This window comes from Rhinolophus ferrumequinum, chromosome 5, assembly GCF_004115265.2.
Source record: "Rhinolophus ferrumequinum isolate MPI-CBG mRhiFer1 chromosome 5, mRhiFer1_v1.p, whole genome shotgun sequence".
Lineage (NCBI taxonomy): Eukaryota > Metazoa > Chordata > Mammalia > Chiroptera > Rhinolophidae > Rhinolophus > Rhinolophus ferrumequinum.
The window spans coordinates 13,675,037-13,692,649 of NC_046288.1; the positions used below are offsets into that span (position 1 = coordinate 13,675,037).

General features: G+C 42.8%; 1 protein-coding gene across 20 annotated transcripts in view; it reads left to right on the forward strand.

Annotated features, from left to right (window-relative positions):
* APBB2 (amyloid beta precursor protein binding family B member 2) overlaps positions 1-17,613 on the forward strand; it is a 339,655-nt gene that overhangs the window by 293,585 nt on the left and 28,457 nt on the right. For 11 of the 20 annotated variants that reach the window (XM_033105673.1, XM_033105672.1, XM_033105682.1 and 8 more), the window contains one exon: positions 8,072-8,077. The exons of 8 other annotated variants lie outside the window; for them this stretch is intronic. In XM_033105673.1, the coding sequence (XP_032961564.1) occupies positions 8,072-8,077 (6 nt within the window). Of the gene's footprint in view, positions 1-8,071; positions 8,078-9,703; positions 9,745-9,797; positions 9,824-17,613 lie in introns of those variants that run through there. One more of the 20 variants, XM_033105693.1, reaches the window with a different exon arrangement.

Here is a 17,613-nt window from a genome sequence, read left to right on the forward strand (position 1 = left end):
CCTTTTGTCCTCCCTTCCATTTCTAGTCCTCGCCTGCTGGCTTCTGACCCCTGCAGGCTATGTTTCCAGGCTCTGCCTAGGCTCCGAAGGCTGGAGGCAGGAGAAACCAGTGTTCTTCTCCCCTCTATGGACCTCTTGACTGTGGTTCCTCTGGGTGGCCTTGACCCCAGGGCCCTGCTTCTACCACCTCTTCCTTTGGGCCCTTCAGCCTGGGGGTGGTAGGTTGCTTCCTGCTGTTGCTAATCTTTGAGTTCCTCACTGTCTCCTGTTTGCTTTTTAACTCTTCCATCACCCATGTCACCAATTCCATTAAATTTCCTACTTCAAATATTTAGAACAGTTTTTGTTTTCCTGGTTGTGCCCGGACTGATAAAGACTAGGTGAGCGTTTACTGTCATTGCTGTTGCTGCTGTCGTTCTCATTGTCTCATATACTTCCGAGGAAACTGAAGGAAACTGAGACTCAGGAGGGAAGGGAATTAACCAGAATCCTACAGCTGGTGGGTGACAGACCCCAACATAAAACTCATTTCACTACATCTCTCCTTCTACCAGTCTCTGGATTGGCTGGTGTCTTCCACTGTAATTACTCTGAATTTACAGTGTATTGCCTTTTGTTTTTGGATTTCCACATATTGTTGGAAGATCCGTCTTCTTGGACATGTGCTGAGAAAACAGCCATCCTAACAGCCGGTGATTGCTTTTGGAGTCATATACTATGGAAGTTGGGATTGACCTCAGACCTCATGGTGTTTTACCCCAGTGGAGGGTGGAGGTGTTCATGATCATTGATTACAAGCTACAGAAAACAATCTGAGTGATCCTAAGCCAAAGAGGATTTGGTTATCTTCTAGAACCCTGAAGGCAGCAGGGTGGCCAAGCCTTGAGAACAGAACAGGGTCTGAAGTAGTGTCAGGATGAACTTCTGTTTTTCATATCTCTTCTTGGCTTCATTATTTTCTCTGCTTCATATGGTAGCAAATGACCGTGTACATTTCTTTTCCAGCCAGTCTAAGAGTGCAGCCTCTCACTTCCAAATTCTTGAGGGAAGAGACCCTCCCCCACCAGACCAGGAAGGTGTCAGCCAGGGGCCTGCTGTTGCCACATGGGTTTGGGTGATGTGGTATTTCCCAGAAAAGGGGGCCAGGACAGATAAGCTAACAAATGTCCACTAAAGAGCTCATTTCAAGATTTCAAACAACCTAATGAATAGTCATAGTAATAGCAAATGTCATATTTGGGTGCCTACCATTTGCCAGATACAGTGCTAATTACGTTATATCTGGTTTTGTTCGTTTTGTTTTATTTTAATCCTTACAACAGCTTTAGGAGACACATTTTATTATTTGCCTTTTGTAGATGAGGAGAGGCGGAAGGGAAAATTATGCATTTGTGCAATATAAAGCTGCACAGGCCAACTAAAACATTAAGGATCTTTGCTTCTGGTGGGAATTAAAATATATCAACTCAAAGTGGCAATACTGGTTAGCTAATGCTGATCAGAAGTTATGATTAGTGCCTAAGTATACCTTTGATTAGCAAGAAAAGCAGTGAGGGGACAAATAAAAGCAGTTTATTTGTACAAGAACTATACCGGGGGTGCCAAAAAAATGTCTACAAGTGGACACTTTGGTCAACGTTGCTCAAGCAGTAGTTCGCTGTAATCAGAAGTGTCTGGATGCTGATGGTAACCACTTTGAGCACCTCTTGTAATTGCAGAAGTCAAATGTGACTTGTATTCATCTTTTGTTATCGGTATATATTGAGTATTACAATTTTGACAGTTTTCCTTTCTTAAAATGTGTATACATTTTTTTTGGCATGCTCTGTATATTAAAATAAGAGGTCATTGGTGGCTAAAACAATAAAATGGCTCTTTGGAGTTTAAAAGGACCGATTTGGTCCAACCCACTGCTCTTTAAAAATAAGGCATTTTGCTTGAGATAAGTAATTTAGCTTTTTTTGTGGGAAGTTCCTTCAACTTCTAAGATGATTCGAAGTTCAAAATTACTGATTCAGTCTTCTGACTAAATCAGGAGTGTTTAAATATACATTTTCTACTCAATAAGTCATGAATTTGTTTAATTTATCACCAGTGCACTCAGAAGTCATCAAAGTAGACTTTGAGCTGTGAGCGTTTGCTTCTCTCCTTCTGGTTAATCCTGACACATCTCATATGTCATATTTTTCTAAAATTCTAAAAATGGGATTGCTTCCTGTTAAAATTGATCATTGGGTTGTTGTGTTTTAAAGGGAAATTGTAAAACTTGCTTAAATTATATAGTTTCCCCTCATTTCCGTGAAAAGTTTTCCACATGAGTAGAGAAAGAGGAATCACCGGTCTAGTAGACCATTGATGCTGGAACTTGAGCACCCCTCAGAATCAGCTATCCCATCTTAGTCCCATCTTCAAAGTTTCTGAATCAGTGTGTCTGGGGTAGGGCCTGAGAACTTGCATTTCTAACAAGTTCCCAAGTGAAGCTAACTTTGTCGGTGGACCACACTTTGAAAACCACTGCTCTAGGCTGAAGAAAGAATTTGCCAAGAATCAGCATGGATGCTTTCAGTCTTGTCGCTTTAAGAGAAAGTGATGGGGTGACAGATTTAAATAATCATTCTGTTTAGCCAGAAGGCTCCACTCTTTCCGAGGAAATCAATGTAGGAATATATGAGTTTCCTTTCTCTTAAGGGGGAAAGGTAATACAGAGATGAGGAGTTACTATTATGATATCGCAGCTTAAAATTTAGGGCCCCTTTCCAGGCCCAACGAGATCTCATGGTTTTTGCAAAATTTGCAAAAAGAAGATATTTTTATATTCGTTTTCTTAAAGAGGGCTCCAGAAATTGTCTAAGCTTTAGCTCCCACAAAACCTGAATCGACTCTTTGATAATTAATTAGTATGATTAACTAATATATATGAAAGGAATACAGTTTGAAACAAAGAGAAGTTTTTTGTAGGTTAGGCAGTCCCTAAGTGCCAGGAATAAGGGTAAGAGGGGACATGAGCCTCATATGTGAGCTTTGTGTAGAACTTACTTTAATTGAATGAGCTCTGTGGGGCATTTAGGCAGATGAAAATCCAAGTTGATCTTAGTTTGCCCACTAAATGAAGAGCTTGCTATGTGTGCTATATTTTATTTTCTATTTATTTGCTTTATTTGTGACAAGAGCAGATTTGAAGAATGAGATGGGTTCAAGTTCTGGCTTCACCTCTCATAAATAAATTCACTCATTCTCCCTTGACTTATTCTGTCTTTAAAAAGGAGATAGTATTATAATTGCCAACTTAATAGGGCTAGTGGGTAAGGAAATGATAGATATGAACAGACATTTGTTCATATCTGAAGATATAAAATGCTACACAAATGTTAGTACTTAGTAGCTATACAATGCTACACAAATAGTACAATTAATAGTTCCTATTAATTGAATGACTAAAGAGCCATTCTGTGAGATCAAAAGTCAGTAAACATTTTTTTATAAAAGGCTAGACTGTAAATATTCTAGGTTTTGTGGGTCACCCTGTCTGTCGTAACTACTTAACTGTGCCAGTGTTAGGCAAAAGCAATCCTAGACAAGATATAAATGAATGGGTGTGGCTGTGTTCCAATAAAACAAGGGCAGCTATGCTAGATGACCTACCAAAATTGGTTCAAAATTCGGTCCTTCAAAATTAGGAGCTTCCAGTTGAGCATGAAGATAAAACAAATGCTAGCAATTATAAATGATGTTTTTATTTAAACTCAACACTGAAAGATCAAAGTGCTGACAAATGTTCTCTGCCCTGCTTTCTGTAGTCCCTGGATGTAGCTAATAGCTCTTTGGAGGACGAGGACACGTAAGTGGGATAGGGGAGGCAAAGCAGGGATGAGGAACGAGTCAAGGTTAAGCACAGCCAAGGGGCAAAACACCAGCTTGTTTCTTTTTATGCTTCCTGGTGCTGTAAGCGGTGATAACAGGGTGAGTTCTCCCCTGGGATTCAGCCCCAACAGCAGACGCATAAGAATGGAGCTTTGTGACCAACAGTGGTTCTATTTTGTAACCTCTTAATTATTTTTTTTAAGTCACTGATATGCTCAGGTCTGTGAACATTGGAAAACCGAAATGGACCAAAGGACTTTTAGGAAACTCATTAAAAGATAGTTGCCTGTGCATCTGAAAAGGGAAGTGAACCATGAACCATGAATGAAGTTGCTATAAACATTCACGTACAAGTTCTTGTGTGAACATAAGTTTTCACTTCTTTTGGGTAAATACCCAGGAGTAGGATTGCTGGGTTGTATGGTAATGGTATGTTTAACTTTATAAGAAACGGCCAAACCACTTTTTGAAGTGGCTGTACCATTTTGCATTCCCAGGGCAGCATCAGAGAGTTTCAGTTGCTCAGCGTCCTCACCAGCACTTGGTGTTGCCAAGGTTTTGTTTCTTTGTAAGTTTTAGATGTTGCTATTTCAGCATTCTAAACTGTGTAATATGGTAAGTCACAGTGGTTTTAATCTGCAATAACCAATAATGATATTGAGCATCTTTCATGTGCTTATGAAAACCATGTATCTTCTTGGGTGAAGTGTCTGTTGAAATTGTTTGCCCATTTAAAAAATCAGATTGTTTTCTTATTCTTGGCGTTATTGATAATTGCCCCAAAGTGGAAACAACATAAATATCCATCAACTGGTAGATAGATAAATAAAGTGTGGTCCCTCCATACAATAATGTTCTCAGCAATAAAAAGAAATGAGCTACTGATACACTCAACAGTTATATTAAGTGAAAGCTACAAGGTTCAAAAAGCTGTATGTGATACGATTCCATAAACATGACATGTCAGGAAAGGCAAAACTATAGAGACAGAATCCAGATCAGCGGTGGGTTCAAGGCGAAAGAAAATGCAATTTTTTCCAAGAACTTCCCTTAGCTTCATTCTACCAGCCCCCACCCTCTTACCCCTGCCTCAGCCTTCCCCATGGATTTACTATCAATTTAAGCTTGAGTTTCTAATACAGAAACACAAACATGATTTTTCTCTAATTTTAATCATGGAAGTTGCCAGACAGCAGGCCTTTCCCTTGGCCCTTTATTTTCATTCCTGGGCAAGCAGGAAGATAGCCTGGCTCTGTCATCCTTCTCAGGCGTTCAGTGCCCCTACACCTCCCTGTGATTCTGCTTTTCAGAGACAGCAAGGTAGAGGGCTGACTAGGGAGATGGTTGAGCTGATGCCCCTTAAGAATTAAATGTTGTCCTGGTTCTATTCTGAGTGATAGAGGGTAACAGTTTATGCTCACCTCCCATCACCTGGCAGTTGGGAACATGAGAACTATTGGGTGAGGGGGCCGGGGAGAGGGGTAAGCCAAATCTCTTTATAGTACAGGGAATGCCAGCAAATTGCCCACTGTCTTTGGTCTAGTGGGATGTTCTATCTGCCGAATATTGCATAAAGAAAATGAGCTATGCCCCCTGGGTGGGGCTTCGAGGTGTCTTCCACTTAGAAAGATTTTTGTTGTGCACATTTATTATAAATAGCCTTTGTGCTTTATAGGGCAGAACAGGAAGACTCCAGGTCATTGGGCAGGAGAACTGTTTTGGTTTTTTTTTCAAAATTTTTGTTAGAGTTGAGTCAGAGATACTGTGGTAAAACCTAGAGGTCTTTAGAATAAAGTTGCACCCTTATGTGAGCGCAAGCAAACTTCTACAACATCTGCTGAGGTTTATGGGGGTGTGGGGGATTTTTGTTTGTTTATCCTAAATTCAGGGAGAGTTTCAAATGGCCTCTGAGTTCAAAGCTGCTTTTACCTTTGGGTGAAACAATGTAAGGATATTTGTGGATGCGACCTAAGGATAGTTCAAATTCATATTTATATATTTTTCTGGGACGATGTTTCCTAGGATCAAATTGAAATGTTTTTTCCTATAACGAGTTAGCAGTGTGAACATTGTTATGACAATCCTGTGACTTTTTGTTTAATATTTATACTCAGCTAATCAAACAAATTGAAATTGGATTATGGCTGTTACACATTATAGCAGTTATTATCCAGTTTAAATGCAGGTCTGAAGGAAATAAAATTGATTTTTTTCTGTGCTACTTGGGGACATCATAGATTATTGGTATGCTGGTTGAATTTTTAATTAGGTTTGTACGGAGGAAAGAAAGATTAGTGGTTGGGTTTTTTTTTTTTTTACTTAATGTATTTTCTTAATGTAAATAAACTGTAATATTTTATTCTAATTAGGGAGTCAGATGATTTTTTTAAAAAGTTTGATGATCTGCTTCCATATTTTTATTTCAAGCATGTCAGGCTTTTAAAGTGGATAATAATTTTAAGGAACATTTTTATTTTTAGAAAGAAGAAAAGAATAATAGAGTAGAATACTATTACAACACTCAGTTACTACAGTAACAGCTACCTTATTTTTCAGGGAATGAGCTGCAGTAGGTACCTGAATGTCACAGATAACCGAACCTATCTTTCTATACACCAAACCTTTTTTTAAAAAATTGCCTTCATTCTGCAAACACGGCTTGTGTGCTTGCTCTGTGGAAGCACCACGCCCAATGCTAGGATTCAGAGTTCATCTAACATAAGGCCTTCATAAAAACAGATACCACTGACTGCTGAGAATGCAGAGCAATGGGCCAGAATACACAAAGGCAAGAAGGACGAACCCTGGGGAGTAGGGAAAGGCTTCATGGAAGAGGTAGCACTTGATCTGGACAGCGACTCAGAAGTAGGAGTTTGCAAAATAGAAATTTATTCTTGAAGTTGTAAAGGCATTACATGCTGATTGCATGCTTACTTTAAAAGTACCTCTAGAAAAATATTAATTTATTAAATTTGGTCATTATAAAATGTATAAAGCACTGACTGTGTCAGGGAATGTGTTTGCTGCTGAAAATACATTGGGGAAAAGTCCACAAGACCACTCTTAGGTTCTACAGTTTTCTAGTAGAAGGACTCACAGAACCCACTGCAAGCTATTATACTCACATTTATGGTCTATTACAGCTAAAGGATAGAGATTAAAATCAGCCAAGGGAAGAAGTACATAGGGCAGAGTCCAGGAAAGTTCCAGACATGGAGTTTCAGTTGTCCTCTCCCGCTGGTGTCATGGGCAGCATAACTTTCCTAATGTTGATGTTTGACAATATGCATGGAGTATTGCTAACCGGGGAAGCTCATCTGAGCCTCGGTGTCCAGAATTTTACTTAGGGCTCCGTCATGAAGGTATTGTTGCCTGCCCACATGGCTGATCTCAGTCTCTAGTCCCTCCAGAGGTAGAATAGATGCCAAATGACCCAAACCACATTGTGAGACTACCTAGTGTGACCCAAGACCCTCAGGTAAACAGCTCATTGTCAGGCATGACATTCCATGGTCTTAGAGATCGCTCCCAGAAGCCAAGGGCAAAGGCCAGCCCTCTCTTTGGTCAAGATTGAATTCCTTACTATACAGAAACAAAACTAGATGCTACTATAAGTTTATAAAACTCACCATGAAGTGAAAGGGGACAAGGTCTATGAAGGAAAAGTCTGGGGAGCTGGAGGGTTGGGGTGGGCTGTACTGCCTGTTAGGATGATTTTTCCCAAGGAAATGGACTGAGATCCAAAGGATGAGAGGGCTTAGCCAGGTGAGCAGTGCCATGAAGAGCATTTCAGGAGGGAACACATGGTGCAGAAGCTCTGAGGTGACAAGTAGTTGGACATGTTCCAGAAACTGGAAGAAGATGAGGCTGGAACAGAGAGAAAGAGGAAGAAATGTAGTTGCAGCACTCACTAAAGAGGAAATGGGGACCAGATCCCAAGTGGCCTCAGAAACCCTGAACATGATTATGGATTATGTATCTCCAGTCAATGCGAAGCCATTATAGAGGTTTAAAGCAGGAGCATGGATGCTCAGATTTGTGGATTGTTTTTTTAAAGGGACACGTCTGTGGCCGTGAGACTAGCCAGTTGGTGACAGGAGTGGAAACAGGGTGACTGTTAGAAGACCATTGCAACCATCTCGACAAGAGAAGACAGTATTTGCGACTAGGGTGGTGGCTGTGGAGTTGGAGAGGGGGGTACAAGTTGGAGAGAGAGGTCAGGTAGAGTTGGCAGGACTTGTCAAGAAGGGCTTCCCTACCAAAGATCTTCAACTGTCACACTATACTGTCCCCTCTATCGGCATCTGGCAGCCCTGTCTGTTCTGTTGCTTCTATTCTGCTCCAGGCAGAGAATCAGATAACCAAACTGACTAGAATTATGTGTAAGGAAGGGCAGCCGCTGACAGGGTGACAGGTGCAATCCTGTGAAATCAGTTCATACCTCTGGACTTGGTGATGTCTATTCTGGCTGCTGAACCCTAAAGCCTCAAACCCACCCACACCCACTTCCCATTTGGGCTGCGTTCCAAACAATTGTGGTTGCCAGAGCAGTTCATTGTAAACAACTCTTCTAAATAACTGCAGTATTGCTGGTCATAGATTCAGATACATCATGAGTTAAATTAAATCACCCCCCACCCCCACCCCTGCCGGCCCCTTTGAAATACAGCCATTAACCAGAAAAGCCTAATATAAAATTGTCAGCAGAGAGCCTGACACTTAGGAAGAGCTTGAAAAATGTTGAGCAAATGAGTAGATGTTTAATCCTCTTTTAAATCATGAACATTAAAAAGAGTTTCCGGTGCACCTGTGATGTATTTTACTAAATCCTGACAAGACCTCCTAGTTACATACACCCTTGATTTCCCATGTGTGTTTTGTATTTTCTGTTATGAAAACATAACATGGAACTTTGAATATAACAGAAAGCATATAATGGAAAGCGTTATAAGGAAAACATTATATGGAACTTTGAATATAGCAGAAAGTATAGATGATGTTCCCTCCTTGTTTCACTTTATTAATTGCTCAATCAAATAACTTATTCTTGCCCAGAAAAAATTAGAAGAGGAAATACTTTCAGTGCACACACAATATAGTCAGAGACCTTGGATTTTCCTTTCAAATTATTTTGGCCAATAGCGCCAGCACTCTTATTTAAAATGTCGCTTAGCCAACTGGATACTTTTCTGCTTTCATGTATATGAGTTCTCAGCTAGAGATGGCAGTGTTGGGGTGCCAGTGTCACCTTGGCTTCAGGCCAGCAGTAAACAAAAGGTGCCTTAAGAGAGGTGGTGATCAAAAGGTGTGTAGGGGTGAATTACTGTTAAGTTCTTCGTGTAAATTGGCAGGGAATCTGTGAGAAATAGCTTTCAGCTCAGTTCAAAACTTGCTGCCTGATTGATAAAAACTACACTTTGGCATCGCAGAGCCTTTCTGGCTGTGGCTTGCAGTCCTGCCCTCGCCCGCACTCCGTCCACCTCACACGGATCGCGCATTGTCGTGTTAGAAACCAGAAACCCAGGCCCGGGACGTCAACTTTCTAAAGAGGTGCAGTGGAATTAGAATGAACTTCCCAAGTCCTGGGAGTCCAGAAAGGGAAATGTCTGTCATACAGTGCGGGTATGTCGGCAGTGGAAATAGTCCACCCTTCTCTTCGCTTGCCCTAGGCCGGGCACCTGGCAGCTGTGAGCACCTGGCGGGGGTACCTGGCGGGGGCGTGGCCCGAACTGGGCGGGGCGGTGCCCACGCGCCTCTCCCGCAGCCAATGGGCGGCGGCGGGGGCGGAGGCGGGCGGGGAGCGCGGGCGGACGGGACGCGGCGAGGCGCGGACGCCACTCGCTTCAACTCAAGGCCCGCGCGGGTGCTGGTGTGAGCGGGCGCTCCCGGCTAGCTGGTGCCGGCACCCAGGCCTCGTCCCGGCGCCGAGGGCGCCATCCCCGCCCAGTCCTGGGACGCCGAGGTGAGGAACGTGGGGAGGGGTTGCGCGTCTTTGTCTGCAGGTGCGGGCAGAGGTAAGAAGGGGTAGGAGCCGGAGCTCGCTCGCGGGCACAGCGAGGCGGGCCCAGGAGACCCGCCGGACAAAGGCGGCGCCCTCCCTTCCCCCGAACCAGCGCTGCGCGAGGTGCCGGGTCCGGGGCGACCAAGACGGCTGAGGAGGGGTCTTTCGGCCTCGCTAGCGGGAAAGATGAGGATTGTATGAAGTGGGGGGAGACGGGAGGAGTCTTTTGATCCCAGTTTACTCGCGGGCGGAAAGCTGTTCGGGGGTGGCCTGTTCAGATAGATGGTCGGCACTGGGCATTTCTGTTGTGGCCAGTGCTACAGGATTTAGTAAATGCGTGCATTTATCTCATATGACCTCTGGTGAATCACATTTATGTCTGGTTGTCTATTAGGAGTGAGAAATAATTGCAAGATCTGGGTAATCCAATTTTTTTAAAATTTTATTTTATTAAAAGCAGTGTCCTTTGGTGTAGAAATACTGTGCATTTTCAAATAATTTTTGTTATATGATTTAGAATATTGGTGTGACTTCATATGAGAAAATGTCACAAATTCCCCAAATATAGAAAAGCAGCGTGCCCTTGGCATTGAAAAAGGAGTAGTGTTTTTTATTTTTAAAGAAAAACATGATTTCAGTATTGCATACAACACTTCATCGGACTCTCGGGGAATATGTATGTGCCTTTTCCATCGTCTGTTTTCTGTACTAGTATTGTAATGAGACATGGCTGTCGATTTCCCTAATTAATGTGTTAGCTGTGAATCTTCATTACTGCCCTGGGTGGGAGAAGGTGGAAGAGGAGACAAACCATTCCTCTTTTCTTTCTTTTTTAACTGCAACTGCAACCTGGCTTTGACTTGTATCATGAATGCTGGGTTCTGACTGCTTTCCTCACGTTGTTCTTTTTTCGGTTTTCTAGACCATCAAACAGTCAGTCTACGCCTTCCAGACTTGCTATGACACAAAAGCTGTTTATAAGTTTTCTCCTTAAAGTTTAGATCTTTTCTACTGCTGCCTTTTAGTTGTTATTTATTTTGTGATTGGAATTTTAAGTGTCCCAAGGCCTTTCTCGAGAAGTTAGAAGCATACTATGAGAACAGCCCTAACTCTGTATTTGTAAATTTTGCCTATAATTTTTTAAAAGTTAACGGCTGTGTTGTCCAAATGTGAACAAAAAGGGAGAAAACTTTCCACAAAGCATCAGCCATCATTATTGAAGAAGGGGCCATTGTCATTCTTGGCGCGGTGAGTGAGGCTCGGAGTGAAGGTGTGGGTGGGCTATGTGCTGGTTTGGTCAGGAACCCCGCCTTTCTGACAGCTGGTGTACTTAGAAGTTCTTCTGTCATTCAAGCAGGTCCGAGCTTTTGAACAATGGCAGTAATTTATTTAACAAGTATTTCTTGAACACCTACTATGTACAGGGCATTGGCAATAATGATTAAATGGTAAACGTAACAGGTACCTTCTTGCTTTCTTGGAGCTTTCATGGTGCTGGCATCGGGCCCATTTCTGGTCCTTTGAACTGAAGCGGAGACCTGGGAAGCGGTGTGGATGCCACTGAGGCGCCAAGAGGATGTTGCTGCTGGCTGCTGCCCTCGAGGTCAGCTGAGCCCAGAGCTTTAGGTGCAAACAAGGTGGGCCTAGGACACCTCCACGCCAGGGGTGGAGGTATCCATCAGACCAGTGGGTCATTGTGCAGTGTAATCGGCTTCTTGAACCTGCTTGTTTTGATCACGGATACCTGTCAGGAGGGCCAGAAGCTGAGCTCTAAGAGTTTGAACAGTGGCTTTGTCTATTTGGATGTGGTAATTCCAGTCTGTTTTGAAAACTATCAGTCATGCAGTCTCCTAGTCTCACCTCAACAGCTTTCATCTTCAACAACCCCTCAGGGAAATGAATTTCATTCTTTACCACTGACTGAGCAAAGCTTTACATCTGTCCACAGATTGTCAAGTGTGAAGAGGCGACTCCTAGGTTTAGAGACCTGGAACACAGTTGGAAACCCCTGTTTACTCTCTACTTTTCATGCGTTTGGGGGAGTGTACTGATGACACATAATTTCTTACTAGTCTGGGTTTTCAGGCTTTTCTACAAATCCCTATGGTCACATGAAAGCATACTAAATAGTAGTATAACTTGTTCTTTTCTAAATGCCTATTTTAAACACCAAATGTAACATTTTTGAGAAATTCTTAGACCTTTGGATTTCTCAGGCCCTAGCATACTACCTGGCATAGGATGAATTGTTGAATGAGCAGATGAATGACTGTAGATGAAAATATTTCATTTTCTGTCTTTAGGGTTTAACTATGACCATCACATGTATTTGATATTTACAATCTATAATTTGCTGTTTGGCAAATATGGAAGGTCTGTGTGTCAGGCATCTTGTGAGGTACGTGAGGGAATGAGACAGGCAAGCTTCAGAGAGGCAGGAGATAAGTCAGAAAAACAATTCCTAAGCAAGATGATACAGATTAGGATACGTGCCATGAAGACAATCAACAGCCCAATGCCACAGAGAGTAGCTCAGTGGGTAAAGGGGCCACCAAGAGGCAGCCCATCCTAGGAGTTGACATTTGAATTGAGTTGGGAGGTTGAAACGCCAGGCATATGGGGAGCAAGCAGGAAGGTCTGAGGTGAAAGGAGCGCTCAGTACGTTCAAGGCTCTGAAAGGAGGCCGTCACGGCTGGAACCAGCAGCAAGGAGGCCAGCGTCTGCGCTGGAGTGGAAGGGGTAGGTGAGAATAAGACCCTACAGGGCTTCTTGGCTATGGTTGAAGGGTTGGGTTTTCTTGTTAATGCCACGAGAAGCCTTTGAAGGGTGGGAACCCGGGAAGTGCCATGATCTGGTTTATTTCATTAAAAAGATCTCAGTGAAAGCTGTTAAGGGGAATGGATGTGGGGAACAGAAGTGGAAACTGGGGGACCATTTAGCAAGTCCTGGTCCAGGACAGATCAAAGTAGTGGCAGAGGGGATGACGAGAAGCAGTTCGTGGAGATTTAACAGGCAGGACGGAGTGTAGAAGATGGAACAAGAGGAGGATTCTAGGACCATACCTGGAATTTTAGATTTATTGTTTATTTCTGTTGGAAATACATATTAATAGAAATAATGACTATATAAGGACAGTTCAGCAGTGGAGCGACTCACTTTCCATTTGTTATATCAGGACCTTGGCTTAATTTTGTTTTATTCTCCAGTATGAGTGAGCAAACATATCCAGTGCAGTGCTGTGTATTTGGCCATTTTTCTGAGACATTTTCACTCTTCAGTGCCCTGACTGTCCTTCTCAACTAGTAATCACACCTTTGAGTACTTTCTTTGTTTTGTCATAAAACTGAAGGATCAAAGTAAGAAAGAAGACAGGTTTAAGCTTTAATCCATATGGAATAAACTCCACCTTTGCTCCTAGTTTTATAAGAAACCAATGACAGTTGCATTTGAAGTTATTTATTTCGCATGCAACATCCTGCATGATTCCAACAACTGATACCTTTATTTATTGTCCTAAATAAAACTGTTTCATATGTATTTTAACTCAGAAGGAGTAAAATTCCTAGTAACTCGGCAGGAAATTCACTGAGCATTTTGTGAGCTAGAAAAGCCATTTCCTTGTGTCTATAAAGTAGAGAAATGAAATATTTGGTTTCTGATGGGATTTGTTGCACCCTCCTTCTATCTTTAAGATTTGTGTACTTGAAAGCTTACAGTGTCTTTATCAGGGAACTTTTCTTTTAAAACCAAATTCAGTTTGGTCTTGCAAAAAAATATTGATGAAATATTTTCTGCAGTCAGAATTTTAGGCAGATGCAAAGGGGCAGAAGTAACTGAGGCTGCCAGCCCTTCTGATCTGGAAGCCTGCACTGGTTACCTTGGAATACGTAAGCTTTCCTGGGGATGAATAAATTATGACAGTTAAAATAATTACGATGGAGGGAAAGCAGCTGCAGAGAGCACAGTTGACAGTTGGGGCTGATTTGACTTGATTCTGTCATGTCAAAGCATACATCTGTTTGCCAGGTTACATGAAAATGCTGTTTTCAAGGAGTTGTGTTTTGTTTTTTGTTTTCGTTCTTCTGTCCCCCTTACACAGTCTAAGAAGAGTCATAGTCTACTAGTGACCTTCTTGAAATAAAGTGACTGGGGCAGAGCTCCGTATCGATTCTGGTTCTCATGTTGGACGACCATAAAAGATCTCAGTTAAGCAGAAGATATTTTGGTTCTAAAGAAGTTGCAGATTAGGAGAGATCTTATTCCTGCATCTCGCTGGCCCTGGAGTTTGTCACCTGCAACAAGGATTATTCCAACATGTTGGCCAGTCGCACTAGGTTTAATGCACACTTGTTTTAATGCTCTGCTGCTTTTGTAGCACAAAAGCAGCCATGGACAATCATAAGAGAACTGGTATGACTGTGTTCCAGTGACACTTTGTTTATAAAAACAGGCACAGTGCAGATGGTTGTGACCTGGGGACCATAGTTTGCACCCCCTGATTTAAAGGATCTAAATGGAACCCAGAGTGACAACTGAAATAGGGACCGTGTTCTTTGGAAGTAAGAAAGCTCTGTCACCTTTCGCCAGCTTTGCAGTGTTCTGAAAGCCAGGCTCTAAAGAGAATTCCTGGAGAAGGTTGGGCTGCTTGGGGCACTTCTGTGGCGAACCGTTGTTTGAACATCCCAAGCCCACACTTGAGCTTCTTCAAGATGGTATGTTTATTTGTCAAATATGAACAAATAGGGACAATAAAAGGAAGGTAAACGCAGACAGTAAAAATAGGATGCTACCATGATGCGATTGCGGCTTTTTTTTTTTTTTAAGATTTTTTTTTTTTACCGTATTTTATGGAAAAGAAAAAGGATGCTGAACAAGGAGACAAGCTGCATATAATATAAGTAACCTTACTGAATAGGAAAGATGCGTATTCTTTCAACCTGTATCAAGGGATTAACTCCTGCTAAGATAGCATCGAACCTCTGGGGGGGCGCTGGGCTGCCTTCTCGGGCCGCTCTTCTGCTTCTCTGCCTCAGCGTGATGAGAATGCGTTGTCGAGGCCTTTTCCCTAAATGATACACGAAGCTTTATTTCTCTTAGAGCACAAATATAAGGGAAATTATCTGGGGAGTTGGTAAAGCTTGATAGAAATCAATATACGAGGGAAATTTATATATTGATTTCTTTAGGAGCAGGAGAGCCATTTTTCACTTAGACAGATGTTCTGAAGAAGGAATCTAGTTAGGGGTTCTGGAAATAATATTGTTGTTTCTGCTGGAGATGATCAGAGCATAGATTTGCTTTGCTTTCGAATAGAGTCACGAGAGATTAATAATCTTCTCAGAACTCGCCTCCTGCCCATTCAGATGAAATATATGTTTTACTCACATTGTTTCAAATGACATGAAAACGGAATATGAGCTCAAGTCATTTTTAAAGTGCTATCTGCGATTAATAGTAGCAGGAGAGAAAGAAATCCAGCCAACTCCCTACTATTCACTGCATTGTTCCCTTAGGTTCTTACCAGCATGACCAGGAAATAAGGGGGAAAGTCCTTCAATTGCCCTGTCTAGTTAGTTATTCGGTCATTCAGACATACTTACTGATTTCCTACTGTGTGCCAGGCAGTGGCAAGTGAACAAGGCAGAAAGGTCCCTGGTCACACAGACTTGACGTTTTTGTGGGGGAGAAGGAAGGACAGACAGTAAACAAATGAGCAAGGTAGTTTTACGTGGCAGTGAGTGCTGGCAGTGACGGATGGTCCAGAGGGTTCTTCGGGAGGTGATGACAATAAGGAGGGGTCCTCCGTGGAAGGCCTGGGGGGATGAGCGAGTCAGGCGGCAGGAAGAGGGACCTCCAGCAGAAACAGGCTTATGCGCTTGTTGGAGAACAGAAGGAGCCCAGAACGTGGCTGGAGCCCAGCGTGTGTGGGCCAGGCAGGAAGTGAGTTCAGAGAGAGAGATGGGGGTTTGGGGCAGGCGTTCACAGGGGAGCAACAGGGTAAGAGGCTACTCTGGAAAGGATGACATCCTCATCCTTTGCCTGGGAAAGTTATTTAGACCAAACACAGCACTTAGTTTTTGTCACCAGGTCCAGCAGTGGTGGAAGCAAGAATCCAATAGGGACAGAGACAGGAGTAAGCTGTCCCTCTTCATCGAGGGGTGGGGTCTTGAGGAGCTCATTAATTGGGAGGGAGCCAGGCCTAGGTGCCAGGTAACCCCAAAACACAGCACAAAGGAGAAGAGACCAGCCAGGCAGACTTGTGTTCCATTTGTGTGGGTCCACCACTTTCTAGCTGTGGGGGTTTTGCGCATGTTTGCTTAAATTCCCTGAGCCTTAGATTCCTCATTTGTAAAACGAGAGTCATGAAATGCTTCCCCTGCAGTGTTTCTGTGTGGTTTGGCCATAACATGCGTCAAGAACGGAACCAGGCTGGGTAGCAGATTCGATACATGGGAGCTGCTGCTGGCACTTTGATTAGCAATCAGTCAGCCTCGTGTTGATGTGTATTTCTGCTTCGGTACTATTGAGTTTGCAGAGTATCGGGAATACTTGTATCTACACGGAAGTTTCCAAAATTCAAATGAAGGCCAAGTATCTTGGCTTTTTGTGTTATTTACACTAATACTCCTTCTATCTGCACAAAGAAATGGGAATTGGCTATATTTCTATGGTAATAGTCCTAAATTCTCTTGAGAATTGAGAAACTCACATGAGAATGCGCCTTGCCCACAAGAGGCCCTCCACGTGGCTGGGTGCATGGAGTTGAAGAGAATGCACCAGGCTCACCGTGATTTTAACCAGGGGTCTTGCCTGTTCCTTGCCAGTGCTGTGCCCTCCGGGCACTTCTTGCATGGAAACCACTTTCCCAGTGTGGAGAGCTGTCATCTGCCCTTCTCTGTATCGAAGTCTTTAAACATTCACACATCCCTGTCCCTTGTCGGATAAGAGCCTTCTGGGTAGCAAGTAGTTTTGCTTTGGTTTGGTTTGGTTTGACCCCCTGAATTTTCAGGAAGGAATCCAGCACATGGTTTCACAACTCAGGTGTAAGTTACATAATTTTATCTTTTGATTATGCTCTAAACTTTACATCATGAAATCATAACACGGCATGAGTTATTTCTCACTTGACAACTAAATATAAGTTGTGAGTGTATTCTCTTTTCACTCAGATAGTCAGAGAAGCAAGGTTTTTGGGTGTGTTTTTTTTTTTTAACTGTAATAGAAAACAGGTAAGAGCAGACACTCTCTTCAAAGATGGACTTTTAAAAACTCATTTCCTGGTTGCTCTGAAATATCCTTTTTTTCCTCATTAGTAAGCTGAGTGGTAACTATTGTGTCTTCTCTCCATTGGGATGAGAAGGTCCTTTGTTTTGAAGAATGTCCCTTGAATTACAATAACCTCACACCACTTTACATCCTCAGCTTCACATGTCGTCCTGCTGGAACTCAGACGCCCCTTACAGGTGTAGGCTGTGCAGTGCTGGGGGCAGAGACAGGGAGGCAGGAAGGGAACTTGCTTTGCAAAGTAAGGCACACTTGGTCAGAGATGGTTGTTTCTGTCGCCCTTTGGTCCTGGGAAGGACAGAACCTTTTCCTGAGCGGAATTATCTGAAACTCACCAGACACCAGATGGTAAATTTGCATAAAATCAAAATTCAGTTTAGGTCAGAGGACTTTCCACCTGCAGGGTGTGGTTGCTAAGGGGGTCTTACAAATGAATTTGAGGAATTATTAAATCGTTGCCCCCACCC